The 15,375-nt window shown below is 39.1% G+C and overlaps 1 protein-coding gene across 1 annotated transcript in view; it reads left to right on the forward strand.

Moving 5' to 3' along the window:
• The window catches only part of FMN2 (formin 2), a 357,233-nt gene that overhangs the window by 272,459 nt on the left and 69,399 nt on the right, over positions 1 to 15,375 (forward strand). Inside the window, exon 14 of the mRNA XM_060192033.1 lies at positions 1,683 to 1,775. Within this exon, the coding sequence (XP_060048016.1) occupies positions 1,683 to 1,775 (93 nt within the window). The remainder of the gene's footprint in view (positions 1 to 1,682; positions 1,776 to 15,375) is intronic.

A 15,375-nucleotide genomic window follows, 5' to 3' on the forward strand; every position in this document is an offset into this window, starting at 1 on the left:
TAAGATAAAGTGGTTCAGTTTCATTCTTCTGCATGTTTCAACCCAGTTTTCCCAGCATCAGTTATTGAAGAGAGCTTCCTTTCTCCATTAAATACTTGGGCCCGCTTATCAATGATTAGAATATAAGTCTTTCACTTCTTTGGTCATGTTTATTCCTAGGTATTTTACTGATTTTCTGCAACAGTGAATGGGAGTGATTTCTGGATGTCTTCGTCTTTGGATTTGGTGTTTGCATAAAGAAATGCCATTGATTTTGTACATTGACTTTGTAGCCTGACACCTTGATATATTGCCTAATAACTTCCATTAGTTTTCTGCTGGATTCTTTAGGTTTTTCTATGTATACTATCATATCATCTGCAAATAGTGAGAGCTTGATTTCTTCCCTTCCAATTTGTATTCCTTTGATTCCTTTCTCTTGCCTGATTGCTATGGCAAGACCTTCCAATACTATGTTGAAGAGTAATGGTGATAATGGACATCCCTATCTAGTCCCTGATTTGAGGGGGAATGCTTTCACCTTCTGTCCATTGAGTATGATGTTGGCTGTAGGTTTGCTATATATGGATTCCACTATCTTGAGGAATTTCCCATCTATTCCCATTTTTTGTAGTGTTTTGAGGATGAATGGGTTTTAGATTTTGTCAAAGGCTTTCTCTGCATCTATTGAGATAATCATGTGGTTTTTGGCTTTGCTTTTATTGATGTGGTGTTTATGATAGTTTATAATCATTGTGTTTGAGTCTTGTTTATCACTGGAGTTGAAATGAGTCTTCTATAGACAGCAGAAGATTGGACTTTTCTTCCTGATCCCCACCTCCCATCATTAATTTTCATCACATCGATGCTGTTCAGTGAAATGAAAAGGGATTTGTTGCCAGTTTTCTATGTGGATCCATGGTATAATTGCTGTTTGTTTTCATATCTTTTTTTCTCTGATTCTTTTCTCCTGTACTTTGAAATGTGGCTTTTTGTGTAGTGATTACTTTCCATATAACATTTTTATTTTACTTACTATGTGTCTATTTTTCATAATCAGTTCTTTACCACTTTGATATGACTTTTTTAGATAGAAAGAGACAGAGACAAATAGACATGAAGTGAGAGGTAAATGCACCACAGCGTTAAAGCTTCCACCATTGTGGTAGACAGTAGGCTCAATCCTGGCTCCTACACATGGCAAAACAGACACCTCCCTGATAGCTATATTATCAACCCCTGTGAACTATAGTCATAGGATATATTCAAAGACACTTTCTATTTCTATTTTTGTATAATTAATGTCTATACCTAGAGATTTTTTAATATCAGTATTTGTGTGAAAAATATATGCATATGTCAATTCAGTTGTAGAGAATAGCTTTGAATGGATAGGGTATGTACCTTGCCATGTGCACAGCCTAAATTTGAGCCCTGGTAATGCATGGGAAGGCGAGGATACTGAGTACTGTGTACTAATGTGTTTCTCCCTCTCTATGTAAAATAAAAAGAATGGAAAAGTCAAACTGGGGCCAGTGAAATCATACATACATGAATGAGGTCATGGCTCTGCACAAAAAAAATAAAAACAGAAATACATTATTTATCATATAATGAGATTTTCTAGCAGTAGCTAATGTTTTGGATTTATTGAATATTCTGTTAATAGTGTGACATCTTAAACAATGTCTTTCTAATTTCAGCCTGTGAGGTGGAAGCAGGGAAAGTGTACCAAGTATCCTCAAAAGAACACATCCAGCCTTTCAAAGAAAACATGGAACAATTTATTAATCAAGGTAAGTTCTGAGAAGATATGTTATATTATCCTTTTTCAGCAGACAGGAAAATATTTCTATTCTTTAAAATGAATTCTTTTTACATCATAGAAAAACAGATTGTTTCATCATGAATCACAGGATAGGAGATAGTAGAAATTTGCTAAACATGACATGTTTCGAATAATAAGTTTGTTTTGCTTTCGTTAAATCCAGTAGGCCTAGATTTTAACTACTATGATTCCAGCTCAAACTAGTATTTATTTGGTTTGTTAAAACATTACTCTTTACAGACAAAGCATACTTACTGGCGTTTCTCTGATCTTCAAAACTTTACTATTTCCTAAAGGGTAAAGACCTCTTGATATTAACAACTACCCTCTTTACCAAGGCAGTTAATATTTAATAAATGTCTTGTTTTTTACTCGTCCCATATTCCTAGGAGATAAGAAGAAATGAAAAAGATCTGAAGATAATGAGGAAACAATTATTTTAAGGAAGACATAAAATCTATTTTTAAAAATCTTCCTATTTAAAACCATTGAACTTATAATTATACCACAGCATTTACTACTCAAAAATATTTTACTTTTAGAATGTTTTGTCTCTTGTGAAGATAAGATTTATGTCATGCCATGATCTGTGAAAATCGTCGATGTTTCAGCAATTCTCCTACATCTGATATGGCAGGAGACTGAGTGAGGCCAAGAAGCATTCTGAATACTGCTTCCAACTTCTGTTCACTAAGAAAGGAAATATAGGTTCAGGTGTCATTAATGGCTGATTTACAATGAATGAGTTATCCTAGAATTTAAGTGTTAGACACAGATTGGTTTTTATCTGTTCAAGATTAGAAATTATATAAGGATTAATACAGAACTTTTGTCAGATTCATAAACCAAAGTTCTTATGAGTGTTACTCATGTTGTCTTTGCTTTGCTCTTGGAATTTAATTCCTGAAGAGATGGTCAAAACAATGGGTATTAATACATCAGAGACTGAGAACCTTTTTAGATACACGTTCTTTTTTTCTTTTTATTTAAGAAAGGATTAATTAACAAAACCATAGGGTAGGAGGGGTACAATTCCATACAATTCCCACCACCCAATCTCCATATCCCACCCCCTCCCCTGATAGCTTTCCCATTCTCTATCCCTCTGGGAGCATGGACCCAGGGTCATTGTGGGTTGCAGATGGTAGAAGGTCTGGCTTCTGTAATTGCTTCCCCGCTGACCATGGGCGTTGAGTGGTTGGTCCATACTCCCAGTCTGCCTCTCTCTTTCCCTAGTAGGATGGGTCTCTGGGGAAGTGGAGCTCCAGGACACATTGGTGGGGTCTTCAGTCCAGGGAAGCCTAGGCGGCATCCTGATGACATCTGGAACCTGGTGACTGAAAAGAGAGTTAACATACGAAGCCAAACAAATTGTCGAGCAATCATGGACCCAAAGCTTGGAATAGTGGAGCGGAAGTGTTAGCGGGGTACTCACTGCAAACTCTAGTGTACTTCTGCTTTCAGGTATACATTTTGCAGTAGTTTACGCATACGTGTGAACATACGCTGTCTCTCACAGAAACTGGTGTATATGTAGGTTTTGGGACTTTGTTAGAAAGTGAACCACCTGAGATGGAATTAGAGTATACTATGAAAGGAAAGGTCTCACCCGAGTAATGAAGCTGAAGGGTTGTCATTCCACACGTGAAGTCTCTGGACACAGTCTGAAGTGAAGCATGTTGAGGTGGCAATCATTGTGTTGGTTAGGTTGTGATCAGCAGATGCAATATTATTTGATATGATTGGGAGAGGCATACGGGAAAGTGGGCCCTATACAGTGGTTCTAGGACTGGGGGAAGTAGAGGCTCTATAGTGTAGATGTGAGGTTCCTGCTGTCTTAGGGTTCAAAAAGATAATGGATAGTTAATGTTATCATCACATTATTTGGTAATTGGGTTAACTTTGAAAAGTCCTTTTGTTAGGGTTTGCTGTACAGTACCCAGTATCTTGTATATAGCTGTGCTATTGGTTGCTTCTGATCTACTTGGTCTAGGCTTTTGAGAGAGTCTGCATATCAATTACACAGCCTATATATTAAAAAGATTCAGTCTGTGTTTTGAAAAACTTCGAGACATACAATTAATTTTCCCCCTCTCGTATTAATTAACTAGTGATTTATATGACTACATTTTACTAGGAGTGTACATAAACACCATTTCCACCACCAAAAGACTGTGACCCATCTCTCCCACCCACTCCCACCCCCCACTGGCTCAGGAAGCTGCATGTCTACCCCTCACCACAGGGTTTTTACTTTGGTGCCCTACTTACAATTTGATCAGGTCCTGCTTTTAGTTTCCCTTTTACATCTCCTTTCTCAACTTCTGTTGATGAGTGGGATCATTTCATACTCATCTTTATCTTTCTGACTTAGCTCACTTAACATAATTCCTTCTAGCTCTGTCCAAGATGGGTCAGAGAGGGTGGGTTCATTGTTCTTGATAGCTGCATAGTATTTCATTGTGTATATATACCACAGCTTTCTCAGCCACTCATCTGTTGTTGGGCACCTGGGTTGCTTCCAGGTTTTAGCTATTATTAATTGTGCTGCTATGAACATAGGAGTACACACCTCTTTTTGGTTGGGTGTTATGGAGTCCTTGGGGTATAACCCCAGGAGAGGAATTACTGGGTCATATGGAAGGTCCATGTCTAGCCTTCTGAGAGTTTTCCAGATTGCTCTCCGCAGAGGCTGGACCAATTTACATTCCCACCAGCAACGCAAAAGGTTTCCTCTGTCCCCACAACCTCTCCAGCATTTGTTGCTGCTGTCCTTTTTGATGTTTGCCATTCTTACAGGAGTGAGGTGGTATCTTAGTGTTATCTTAATTTGCATTTCTCTGACAATCAGTGACCTAGAGCAGTTTTTCATATGTTTGTTAGCCTTTTGGATCTCCTCTGAGGTGAATGTTTTGTTCATATCCTCTGCCCATTTTTGGATGGGGTCATTTGATTTTTTGGTGCTAAGTTTGCTGAGCTCTTTATGTATTTTGGTGATTAGTTTCTTGTCTGATGTATGGCATGTGAAGATCTTCTCCCATTCTATGAGGTGTCTCTCTGTTTGTTTAATAGTTTCTTTGGATGTGCAGAAGCTTTTCAATTTGATGTAGTCCCATTGGTTTGTTTCTGCTTTAGTCTTCCTTGCAATTGGGTTTGATTCATCAAAGATGTCCTTGAGGTTTAGGTGGGAAAGTGAATCGAGCAGCTTCATCGACTGCTATATGTGTTTCTTGTAGGCAGATAACATCTGCCTGATGCTGAATCGCCAATTGACCAATAAGAACGCGTTTGGCAAAGGACAGCCCCTCAACATTAAGTTGGAGGACTCGAAGAGCAGGACCTACAGCTTGAAAGCTGGCAGGAGCTGCTTGTTGCTGGCTTTGAAAGTGACTGGGATCCATGTGGATTCAGTCGGCTAGGAAGGATCGTCAGTTTCCCCTTCTTCTTCTTCTAGCGTTTGCCCTTCTTCCGTAGCCAGTCAACAGGTCAGGTTGAAATCTGTCAGGAGCTGCTTGTTGCTGGCTTTGAAAGTGACTGGGATCCATGTGGATTCAGTCAGCTAGGAAGGATCGTCAGTTTCCCCAATGAATGGGTACTCACGAGATGCACCACGGGAAGGTCGATCCAATGCATCCAGAAGAATTTAAAGACGGGTGCTGTCTTTGTTGATCTCACAGCAGCCTATGACACGGTCTGGCACCGTGGTCTCCTGGTCAAGATCTCAAGATGCCTGCCTCCATGGGTGGCCAACACTATATCGTTTCTTCTCCAAAACAGAAGATTCCGGGTACATCTGGGTGACAAGTCTAGCAGATGGAGACTTGTCTCAAGTGGCCTCCCCCAGGGATCTGTTCTGGCTCCTACGCTATTTAATATTTACATCAATGACCTCCCAGAAACTTCTTCAAGGAAGTTCATCTACGCCGATGACATCTGCTGTGCAACTCAGGCATCCAAGTTTGACATCCTCGAGGAAACACTCACGAAAGACATGTCTCTGATATCTGATTACTGTAAAAAATGGCGACTAATTCCTAGCACTGCAAAAATGGTATCATCTGTTTTCCATCTACACCATGCCTCGGCCTCGCGTGAGCTTAATGTGCAGCTTGGCGATACGAGAATCCGGCATGAAGCCCAGCCAGTCTATCTTGGTGTTACTCTCAATTGCATTCTGTCATTTCACAAACATCTCATAAAAACTGCAGCAAAGGTGGGCGCGAGGAATAACATCATTGCAAGACTGGCCAGCTCCTGATGGGGCGCGAGCACTTCCACACTACGATCGTCATCTCTGGCATTATGCTATTCCACTGCAGAATACTGTGCCCCAGTATGGTTCCATAGCCCCCATGTCCACTTGGTCCATTCCAAATTATATTCCTCCATGAGGATAATTTCTGGAACCATCCGTTCCACTCCGGTTCCATGGCTGCCAGTTCTTAGCAACATCGCCCCGCCAGATATTCGTCGGAATGCGGCATCATCTAAGTTCATTTCCCACGTCTACGCTCGACCAGACCTGCCAATATACGCAGATATCTTCGCCCACCCTGTTCAACGCTTGACGTCTCGTCACCCAATCTGGTCTCCTACGCCTACACTGAATTTCTCTGTTCCAGTCTCTTGGAAACAGAGCTGGCAGTCAGCTGAGGTAAAGAACAAACACCTCATCACAGACCCCTGCAAGCGTCAACCCGGCTTTGACCTAGCACGTTATGATTGGGCTCTCCTCAATCGCTATCGAACAGGCCATGGCCAGTGCGCCGCTATGTTCCATCGCTGGGGAGCCAGAGACGACCCGAACTGCCCCTGCGGCTACAGACAGACTATGACCCACATAGTCAACCACTGCCACCTCTCCAGATTCAAAGGAGGTCTCAAAACTTTACATCAGGCTCAACCTGATGCTGTTGACTGGCTACGGAAGAAGGGCAAATGCTAGAAGAAGTAAGGTGGGAACGTGTTTTACCAATGTTTTCCTCTTTGTATTTGATTGTTTCTGGTCTGACATCCAGGTCTTTGATCCATTTGGAGTTGATTTTTGTTTCTGGTGAGATAAAGTGGTTCAATTTCATTCTTCTGCATGTTACAACCCAGTTTTCCCAGCACCATTTATTGAAAAGAGCCTCCTTTTTCCATTTAATGCTTTGGGCCCCCTTATCAAAGATTAGATGTCCATAAGTGTGGGGATTTATTTCTGGGCTTTCAATTCTGTTCTACTGGTCTGTGTGTCTATTTTTGTTCTAGTACCATGCTGTTTTGATGATGATGGCTTTATAATATAGTTTAAGGTCTGGGAGTGTGATGCCTCCATTTCTGTTTCTTTTCCTTAAGATGGTTTTGGCAATTCTAGGTCTTTTCATGTTCCAGATAAATGATTGTAGTGTTTGTTGTATTCTCTTAAAGAAGCTTGGTGGAACTTTGATCGGTATTGCATAGATACACTTTCTATTGAAAGTGGTGCCTTTGTTAAAGAGAAACCTAATTGTCTTTAAGCAAGTAGCTTTTTTTCTTAATTTTACAATAACATATTAAGGGGCTGTGTAGTGGTGCACCTGGGTAAACACATATTATTATAATGCACAAGGATCTGGGTCTAAGCCCCTAGCCCCCACCTGTAAGGGGAAGTTTTACAAGTAGTAAAACAGTACTACAGGCATCTCTCACTCTCAATCTCCCACTCTTCTCTCTATTTCTCTCTTTCTCTATCCAATAAATAAAATAAGTTTTGATATAATACAACATACATGTCCATGCTTTACTTTGTGTTTTCTTTCTCTGTTATTGTTTCTTAAGTTTGATCTGTGAGTAAGATTATAACTTAGAACACTGTTGTTCCAGTTATATTTCTGAAGTTCTTGGTTTTGCTATTATATATTTTTGTATCGATTATGATTATAATTTGAAAATAACTTAAAAGTCAAATAACTTTGTAGGCAGATAAATCACTACAAATAATGACCATTTTACTAATACTACTTTTTCTTCTTCTCCTTCTTATTATGCTTCTCTTCCTCCTATTCCTCCACTTCCTCCTCCTCCTTCCTATTACTATTATTATTATTATTATTATTTTGGCTGGTCCCCTTGGTATAACATGAATAGTAAAGGGAGGAATATCGTATTTCAAATGGGCATATTAGAGAAATGGAAGGAGTTATCTTGTCCATCATTGTAAACAAATAACCACAATTTAATTAAAAAGTTGTTCCCTCCTACTATTTTGCAAATTATGTTCTGTATATTTTATCTTATTTGCATGTGCCTTTAATATTTTACACAGTTATGTCACAAAACCTATTTTTCCAAAATATACACATTTTTGGAATGTCTTAAACCTATCCTCACCCATTTATACTTGCAAGTAATTTTCCTAGTAGCTTAGTATAAATTTGTACTTATATAACCAGTGTACTTTCTTTGCTTATCATATCTTCAAATTATGCCTTATACCAACATGATTCTTAATCCTTTTGAATTATATGCTTTAAAAGTTATTTTCCTGTGAGACTTATGGTTGTGACCTGCTTTTGTATGAAAATATATAACACATTTTTTAATTTTAATTTTATTAGAGCTTTACTAATGATCGACAAGATTGTGGTATAAGAGGGATGCATTAATAAATGTTTCCCACCACCAGAGTTCGATATACCCTTCCCTCCCCTGGAAGAGTTCCTAGTCTTTATTCATCTGGGAGTATGGACCCATGGGGTGCAGAAGGTGGGGGTCTGGCTTCTGTAGTTGCTTCTCTGCTGGACATGGGCATTGGGAGGTCAGTCCATACTCCCAGCCTGTTTCTGTCTTTCCCTAGTGGAGCAGGGCTCTCTAGAGGTGGGGTTCCAGGACACATTGGTGAGGCCAACAGCCCAAGGAAGTCAGGTTGGCATCTGCAACTTGTGGCTAAAAAGCAATAAGATATAAAGCAGAACCAATTGTTTAATAATCAGGAGCCTACCAGTGGAATAGAATTGAGAGCCCAGAAATGAGGCCCCACACGTATGGACATCTAATCTTTGACAAAGGGGCCCAGACTATTACATGAGGAAAGCAGAGTCTCTTCAACAAATGGTGTTGGAAACTATGGGTTGAAACATGCAGAAGAATGAAACTGAATCACTGTATTTCACCAAATACAAAAGTAAATTCCAAGTGGATCAAGGACTTGGATGTTAGACCACAAACTATCAGATACTTAGAGGAAAATATTGGCAGAACTTTTTTCCGCATAAATTTTAAAGACATTTTCAATGAAACGAATCCAATTACAAGGAAGACTAAGGCAAGTATAAACCTATTGGACTACATCAAATTAAAAAGCTTCTTCACAGCAAAAGAAACCACTACCCAAACCAAGAGACCCCTCACAGAATGGGAGAAGATCTTTACATGCCATACATCAGATAAGAGTTTAATAACCAACATATAAAGAGCTTGCCAGACTCAACAACAAGACAACAAATAACCTCATCCAAAAATGGGGGGAGGACTTGGACAGAATATTCACCACAGAAGAGATTCAAAAGGCCGAGAAACACATGAAAAAATGCTCCAAGTCTCTGATTGTCAGAGAAATGCAAATCAAGACAACAATGAGATATCACTTCACTCCTGTGAGAATGTCATACATCAGAAAAGGTAACAGCAGCAAATGCTGGAGAGGGTGTGGGGTCAAAGGAACCCTCCTGCACTGCTGGTGGGAATGTCAATTGGTCCAACCTCTGTGGAGAACAGTCTGGAGAACTCTCAGAAGGCTAGAAATGGACCTACCCTATGACCCTGCAATTCTCCTCCTGGGGATATATCCTAAGGAACCCAACACATCCATCCAAAAAGATCTGTGTACACATATGTTCTTGGCAGCACAATTTGTAATAGCTAAAACATGGAAGCAACCCAGGTGTCCAACAACAGATGAGTAGCTGAGCAAGTTGTGGTATATATACACAATGGAATACTACTCAGCTGTAAAAAATGGTGACTTTACCGTTTTCAGCCGATCTTGGATGAACCTTGAAAAAATCATGTTGAGTGAAATAAGTCAGAAACAGAAGGATGAATATGGGATGATCTCACTCTCAGGCCGAAGTTGAAAAACAAGATTAGAAAAGAAAACACAAGTCGAACCTGAAATGGAATTGGCGTATTGTACCAAAGTAAAAGACTCTGGGGTGGGTGGGTGGGGAGAATACAGGTCCATAAAGGATGATAAATGACATAGTCGGGGTTGTACTGTTAAATGGGAATCTGGGGAATGTTATGCATGTACAAACTATTGTATTTACTGTTGAATGTAAAACATTAAATCCCCAATAAAGAAATAAATTATTTATATATAAAAAAAGCAAAGTTATACCAAGTGGAAGAGGACGCAAGGGTCCTGACTGACACAGGTTCCTGAGGGAGGAAGAGGGCAACAAGTTAACATGATCACTCTGGGAAAAAATAAAATAAAAAATAATCAGGAGCCTAAAGGTAGGAATAGAGCAGGTGATATTTGGGGTCTAAATGTTGGAAGGAGCTAGAAAGTCTATTTTATTCAAAGGGGCCCATGACTTAATTAATTGTTGCCCACAGATGACATGCAATTGGGCTAAAAGTATTATCTAGGAGGGAGTTGGGTGGTAGCTCAGTGGGTTAAGCGCACGTGGTGCAAAGCGCGAGGACAATCATAAGGATCAGCATAAAGATACTGGTTCGAGCCCTCGGCTCCCCACCTGCAGGGGAGTCGTTTCACAGGTGGTGAAGCAGGTCTGCATGTGTCTATCTTTCTCTCCACCTCTCTGTCTTCCCCTCCTCTGTCCATTTCTCTCTGTTCTATCCAACAACGAAGACAAACAACAATAATAACTACAACAATAAAACAAGGGCAACAAAAAGGGAATAAATAAATATATATATTTTAAAAAGTATTATTTAGAAAGATAGTGTCAAGGTTGGCAGTAGGACTAGAAAGCTGGATCAGGCCAGAGAGTCACTCCCAAATATGGGAAAAATATACAAATACCTTTAACTGTAAAGCCCATCGATCTGTCTATTCATATTTAGCACAGAAGTCCATATAACCTCTGTATCCCTGTCAGTCTGAGGTCGCTTTCCATGGTCATAGCTAGGAACATTCTAGCCTGCACTAATTTCAGGATCAGTTTTCCTCAAGTGGAGTGGTAGAACATATTGACCCAGCCTCCCTTCACAGAGTGGGACAGTTTCCACCATTACTGCTCTAAATTGGAGGCAAGGTCCTATAGAGGTCCACAAAAGGATTTATGATGTTCCTGATGGAGATGACCAGTGGTGGTGGTGGAGAGAGGTCTAGTCCCATCATATTTATGTGAGAATCCCAGGATTCCCTAAATAGGGCCCAGGTGGCCTGATAAGTGACTAAAACATTGCTGTCCTTTAAAATATAAGAAATAGATAATTTAGTTATTAGCCCTTTATTTGAAGTATTTCATACAAATCTCTTACTCTGAAGGATGTCTTATTGTATGGGTGAATGGTACCCTTTAATGTACAGAAGCTTTTCAGTTTTATATAGTATCCTTCTTTTACTTTTTTTTTGCTTTTGGACTAGAGTCTCTAAAGACATTTCCAAAGATATGAAGTGTTCTGCCAATAATTTCTTCTATGTATTTGATAGTTTATGGTCTAAGGTCCATGTTTTGGTCCATTTGGAGTTGAGTTTTGTGCATGGTGATATCTTATGGTCCAATTCCATTCATTTGCATATTTAACCCATGTTCCCAGTACCATTTGTTGAAGGAACTCTCTCCATTTAATATTTTGGGTCCCATTGTAAATAGTTATCTGTTCATAGGTGTGGGGCTTACTTCTGAACTTTCAATTCACTCAACCTATCTTTGTGTGTGTTTTTGGTTTTGGAACTAATTCATTTTGACTGTAGTAGCCCTGTAGAATAGTTAAGAGATCAGTGTGATACCTCCAGTTTTCTCCTCTGACCCAACCCACTCCACCTCCACCACCAAGAGTGTTTTGGCAATCCTAGGTATTTTCTAGTTCCTGATTCATGTTTGTAACTTTTGTTCCATTCCTTTAAAAAAATTTGGTGACACATTAATGGAGATGGCATTAAATCTAATTATGACTCTGAGTAGTATGGTTATATTGATGATGCTAATTCTTCTAATCCAACCACATGGAGTATCTCCATTTATTTGTATTTTTTCTGGCTCCTTGAAGACTGACTCATATTTTTTATCTTTGAACTCAGTAAACATAGCAACAAAAAACAAACAATCCTATTAGAAAATGGGTTGAGGACATGGACAGAAATGTCACTAAGAAATCCAGAGGGCCAGCAGACACATGAGAAAGCACTCAAATTTACTATTAATCAGGGAAATGCAAATAAAGACAACAATAAGATACCACTATAGAGAGGCAGGCAGTAGCACAGCAGGTTAAGCGCACGTGGCGCAAAATGCAAGGACAAGTGGAAGGATCCCAGTTCGAGCCCCCAGCTCCCTACCTGCAGGGGAGTGGCTTAACAGGTGGTGAAGCAGGTCTGCAGGTGTCTATCTTTCTCTCCCCCTCTCTGTTTTCCCCTCCTCTCACTATTTCTCTCTGTCCTATCCAACAACAATGACATCAATAATAACTACAACAATAAAACAAGGACAAAAAAAAAATTAATTAATTAATTCATTAAAATTTTTTTTAAAAGATACCACTATATACCTGTGAGAATGTTATGCATTAGAGAGGACAGAAACAACAAATCCTGGAGAGGATACAGGAAAAAGTAATATGTCTTCAGTCCTTGTGGGAATGTAAATTGGTCCAACCCTTGTGGAAAAGAGTCTTGAAATTTCTCAGAACATTATAAATGGATGTACCCTATGACCTAGCAGTTTGTCTCCTGAGGATCTAGCCAAAGGGGGGAAAAATATATATATATATAATATATATATTTATATATAATTTATATATATATATATAAATATATATATATATATATATTTAGATAGGAATAATTTTTCCTTTGGAAAACAAATGCTGTTTTACACTGTGTTTTCTATACAATATGAAATGCATGTATGCATCATGCTTTTCTGTGTCTTTTCCGCTTGACTTAAAATATGTGGAATCTCAATGAACTTGGAAAAAAAAACCCAGAAGCAAACAAACTGTTTCTAAGGCTTGTGAAAATATTTTTGGCTATCTAGGGGAGGTAGGAAAGTAGAGATACAGAACTTTGGTAGGTTTTGAATGGAGCTATATACACGGTAATCTTACAATCTTATAACCTACCATTAATTACAAATAAAAATATATCAGACTGGAGGTCTGAAGCATGACTTTCTTTTTTTTAAATTAATTTATTTATAAGATGGAAACACTGACAAGTCCATAGGAGAGGTACAATTCCCACCACCAGAGCTCCATATCCCAGCCCCTCCCCTGATAGCTTTCTTTTCTTTAACCCCATGGGAATATAGAACAGGGTCATTATGGGGTGCATATCTGGGTTCTGTAATTGCTTCTCTGCTGAACATGGGCGTTGACAGGTTGATCCATACTCCCTGTCTGTCTCCCTCTTTCCCTAGTAGGACAGGGATCTAGGAAAGCAGGGCTCCAGGACACATTGGTTGGGTCGTCTATCCAGGGAAGTCAGGTTGGCATCATGATAGCATCTGGAACCTGGTGGCTGTAAAAGAGTTAACATATAAAGTCATACAAATTGTTGATTAATCGTGAACCTAAAGGCTGAAATATTGCAGATGAATACTTGGGATCTCCGTTTGGAAATAGCTAGTAGGTCTATTTTAGATATATTCCAAAAGGCCCATGACTTTACTAATTTATGGCTGAATCTGAAATCTGATAAGCAGTTTGACCCAAGTTATTGTCTTGGGTAAGTTATTGAGATGATGTTATGGCTGGAAAAAGGGCTAGAAAGCTGGATCAGAGAAGTGAGTAGCTCCCAAATATGGGAAAATTGTATAAATTTTATTGACTTTAAGCACCATCGATTTTATCTGGGGCCCATATTCAGCATAGGAGCCTATGTAAACTCAGGATGTATCCCTATAGATCCAAACTCTCATTCTTTGGTCATCAGTAGGAACATTCCGAATTGCACCAATTTCAGGATCCATCTTCAGGTAGTAGATAGAGAATGAAATATTCTCTAACATTGTTGATCCACATTTAGGGCAAGTTCCTATGGGGGCCCCCAAAGTGGTCCATTATGTTGTTCCTGATGGAGATGACCATGATAATGGAGAGAGGGATCTATCTGAGGTCTAGGCATATTGTATTTGTGTGCGAATCCCAGGACTACCCAACTAGGGCCCCAGCTGATGGGGTGGCCTGATCGTGACTAAAGAGTCATCATTAAAGTAGAGCATGGCTTTCTTACATTTTAGGTTTGGTCAGAAGCCATGTATAGCATATTCTTGAAGCGTGCACTATTCATTGTTATGCTTGTGTTTATGAGGGTTTTATAGCAAAGACCTATGTTATGTTCCATGTTTATATGGCATAAAGTTGAAATAACCCTTAGTTTTAAGTAAAAGTTGACTGGCAATTATTACTGAGTCCAAGTGTAATCATATACTCTATAGGTATAGTGCTTTTCTTACTCTCTTTTGTATTGTACAGCACTTATTATATTATCTTAAAGACATATGAGGTCCAGGCAGTGGCGCATCTCCTGGTTCCCACCAGCAAGGGGAAAGCTGCATGATCAGTGCTGCAGTGCTGCAAGTGTCTCTCTTTCCTTCTTTATCTCCCCCTTCCTTCTCAATTTTCTATATCTTTCCAAATTGAATAAATAAAATCTAAAAAAAAATTAAAGACATCTGTACCATAAAGAATGAATTTTTTATTCTGTCCAAGGAAAGACCTTTTGACATTTATTCATTCCCTGTTGGACATGTATAAACCTAAACTTACTTGACTTTCAGTTCATCGTCAAAAGAAGCAGTGTCCCAAAAATCTTAAAACTGAAGCAGTATATCTGCAATTAAATGACAACTTTAAATGACTCAGAAGAAAGGCACTGCATCTGTTAAAAAAAAAAATAACTCATACTGGCTGCACTTAAAAGCAACTAAAATGCTCATTCATAGCTGATTATAAACAAAAACTAGTTAACACTTTAAATAAGAAAAAATAGCAAAAAGATTTAGAGCCTAGACAAGCAGATGAAAGTGTTCTAGGTTGTTTTCCATCTGATATTACTCAAATGCAATTCTGTCTCCAATTACCTGGGAATATGTGGTATTCCCTCATGAAAGCTCAAGATCAGAAAGGGCGTTCAATTCCGTGCCTTTGCTTACTCAGAGTCATTTGGAACAAATTCAGCAGAAATGTTTAACATTGCAAAAGAGTCTGGAGCCAGACAAGTGACTACAGACACTAATCACTGGGTCAAAATAGTAACTTAGTAGGACAGCAACCAACAGAAAATATTTGTGGAGATAGAGATTTGGAGGAAGAAATATTAATGTTATTGGAGAAGGCATAGCTGAGTGCCAGGGCCCTGAAACAGAATCGAGACACTATTTTTAGCCTCTGCTGCATGTTTAGTGGCATAAGAC

The sequence above is a fragment of the Erinaceus europaeus genome, chromosome 6 (assembly GCF_950295315.1).
Source record: "Erinaceus europaeus chromosome 6, mEriEur2.1, whole genome shotgun sequence".
Taxonomy (NCBI): Eukaryota; Metazoa; Chordata; class Mammalia; order Eulipotyphla; family Erinaceidae; genus Erinaceus; species Erinaceus europaeus.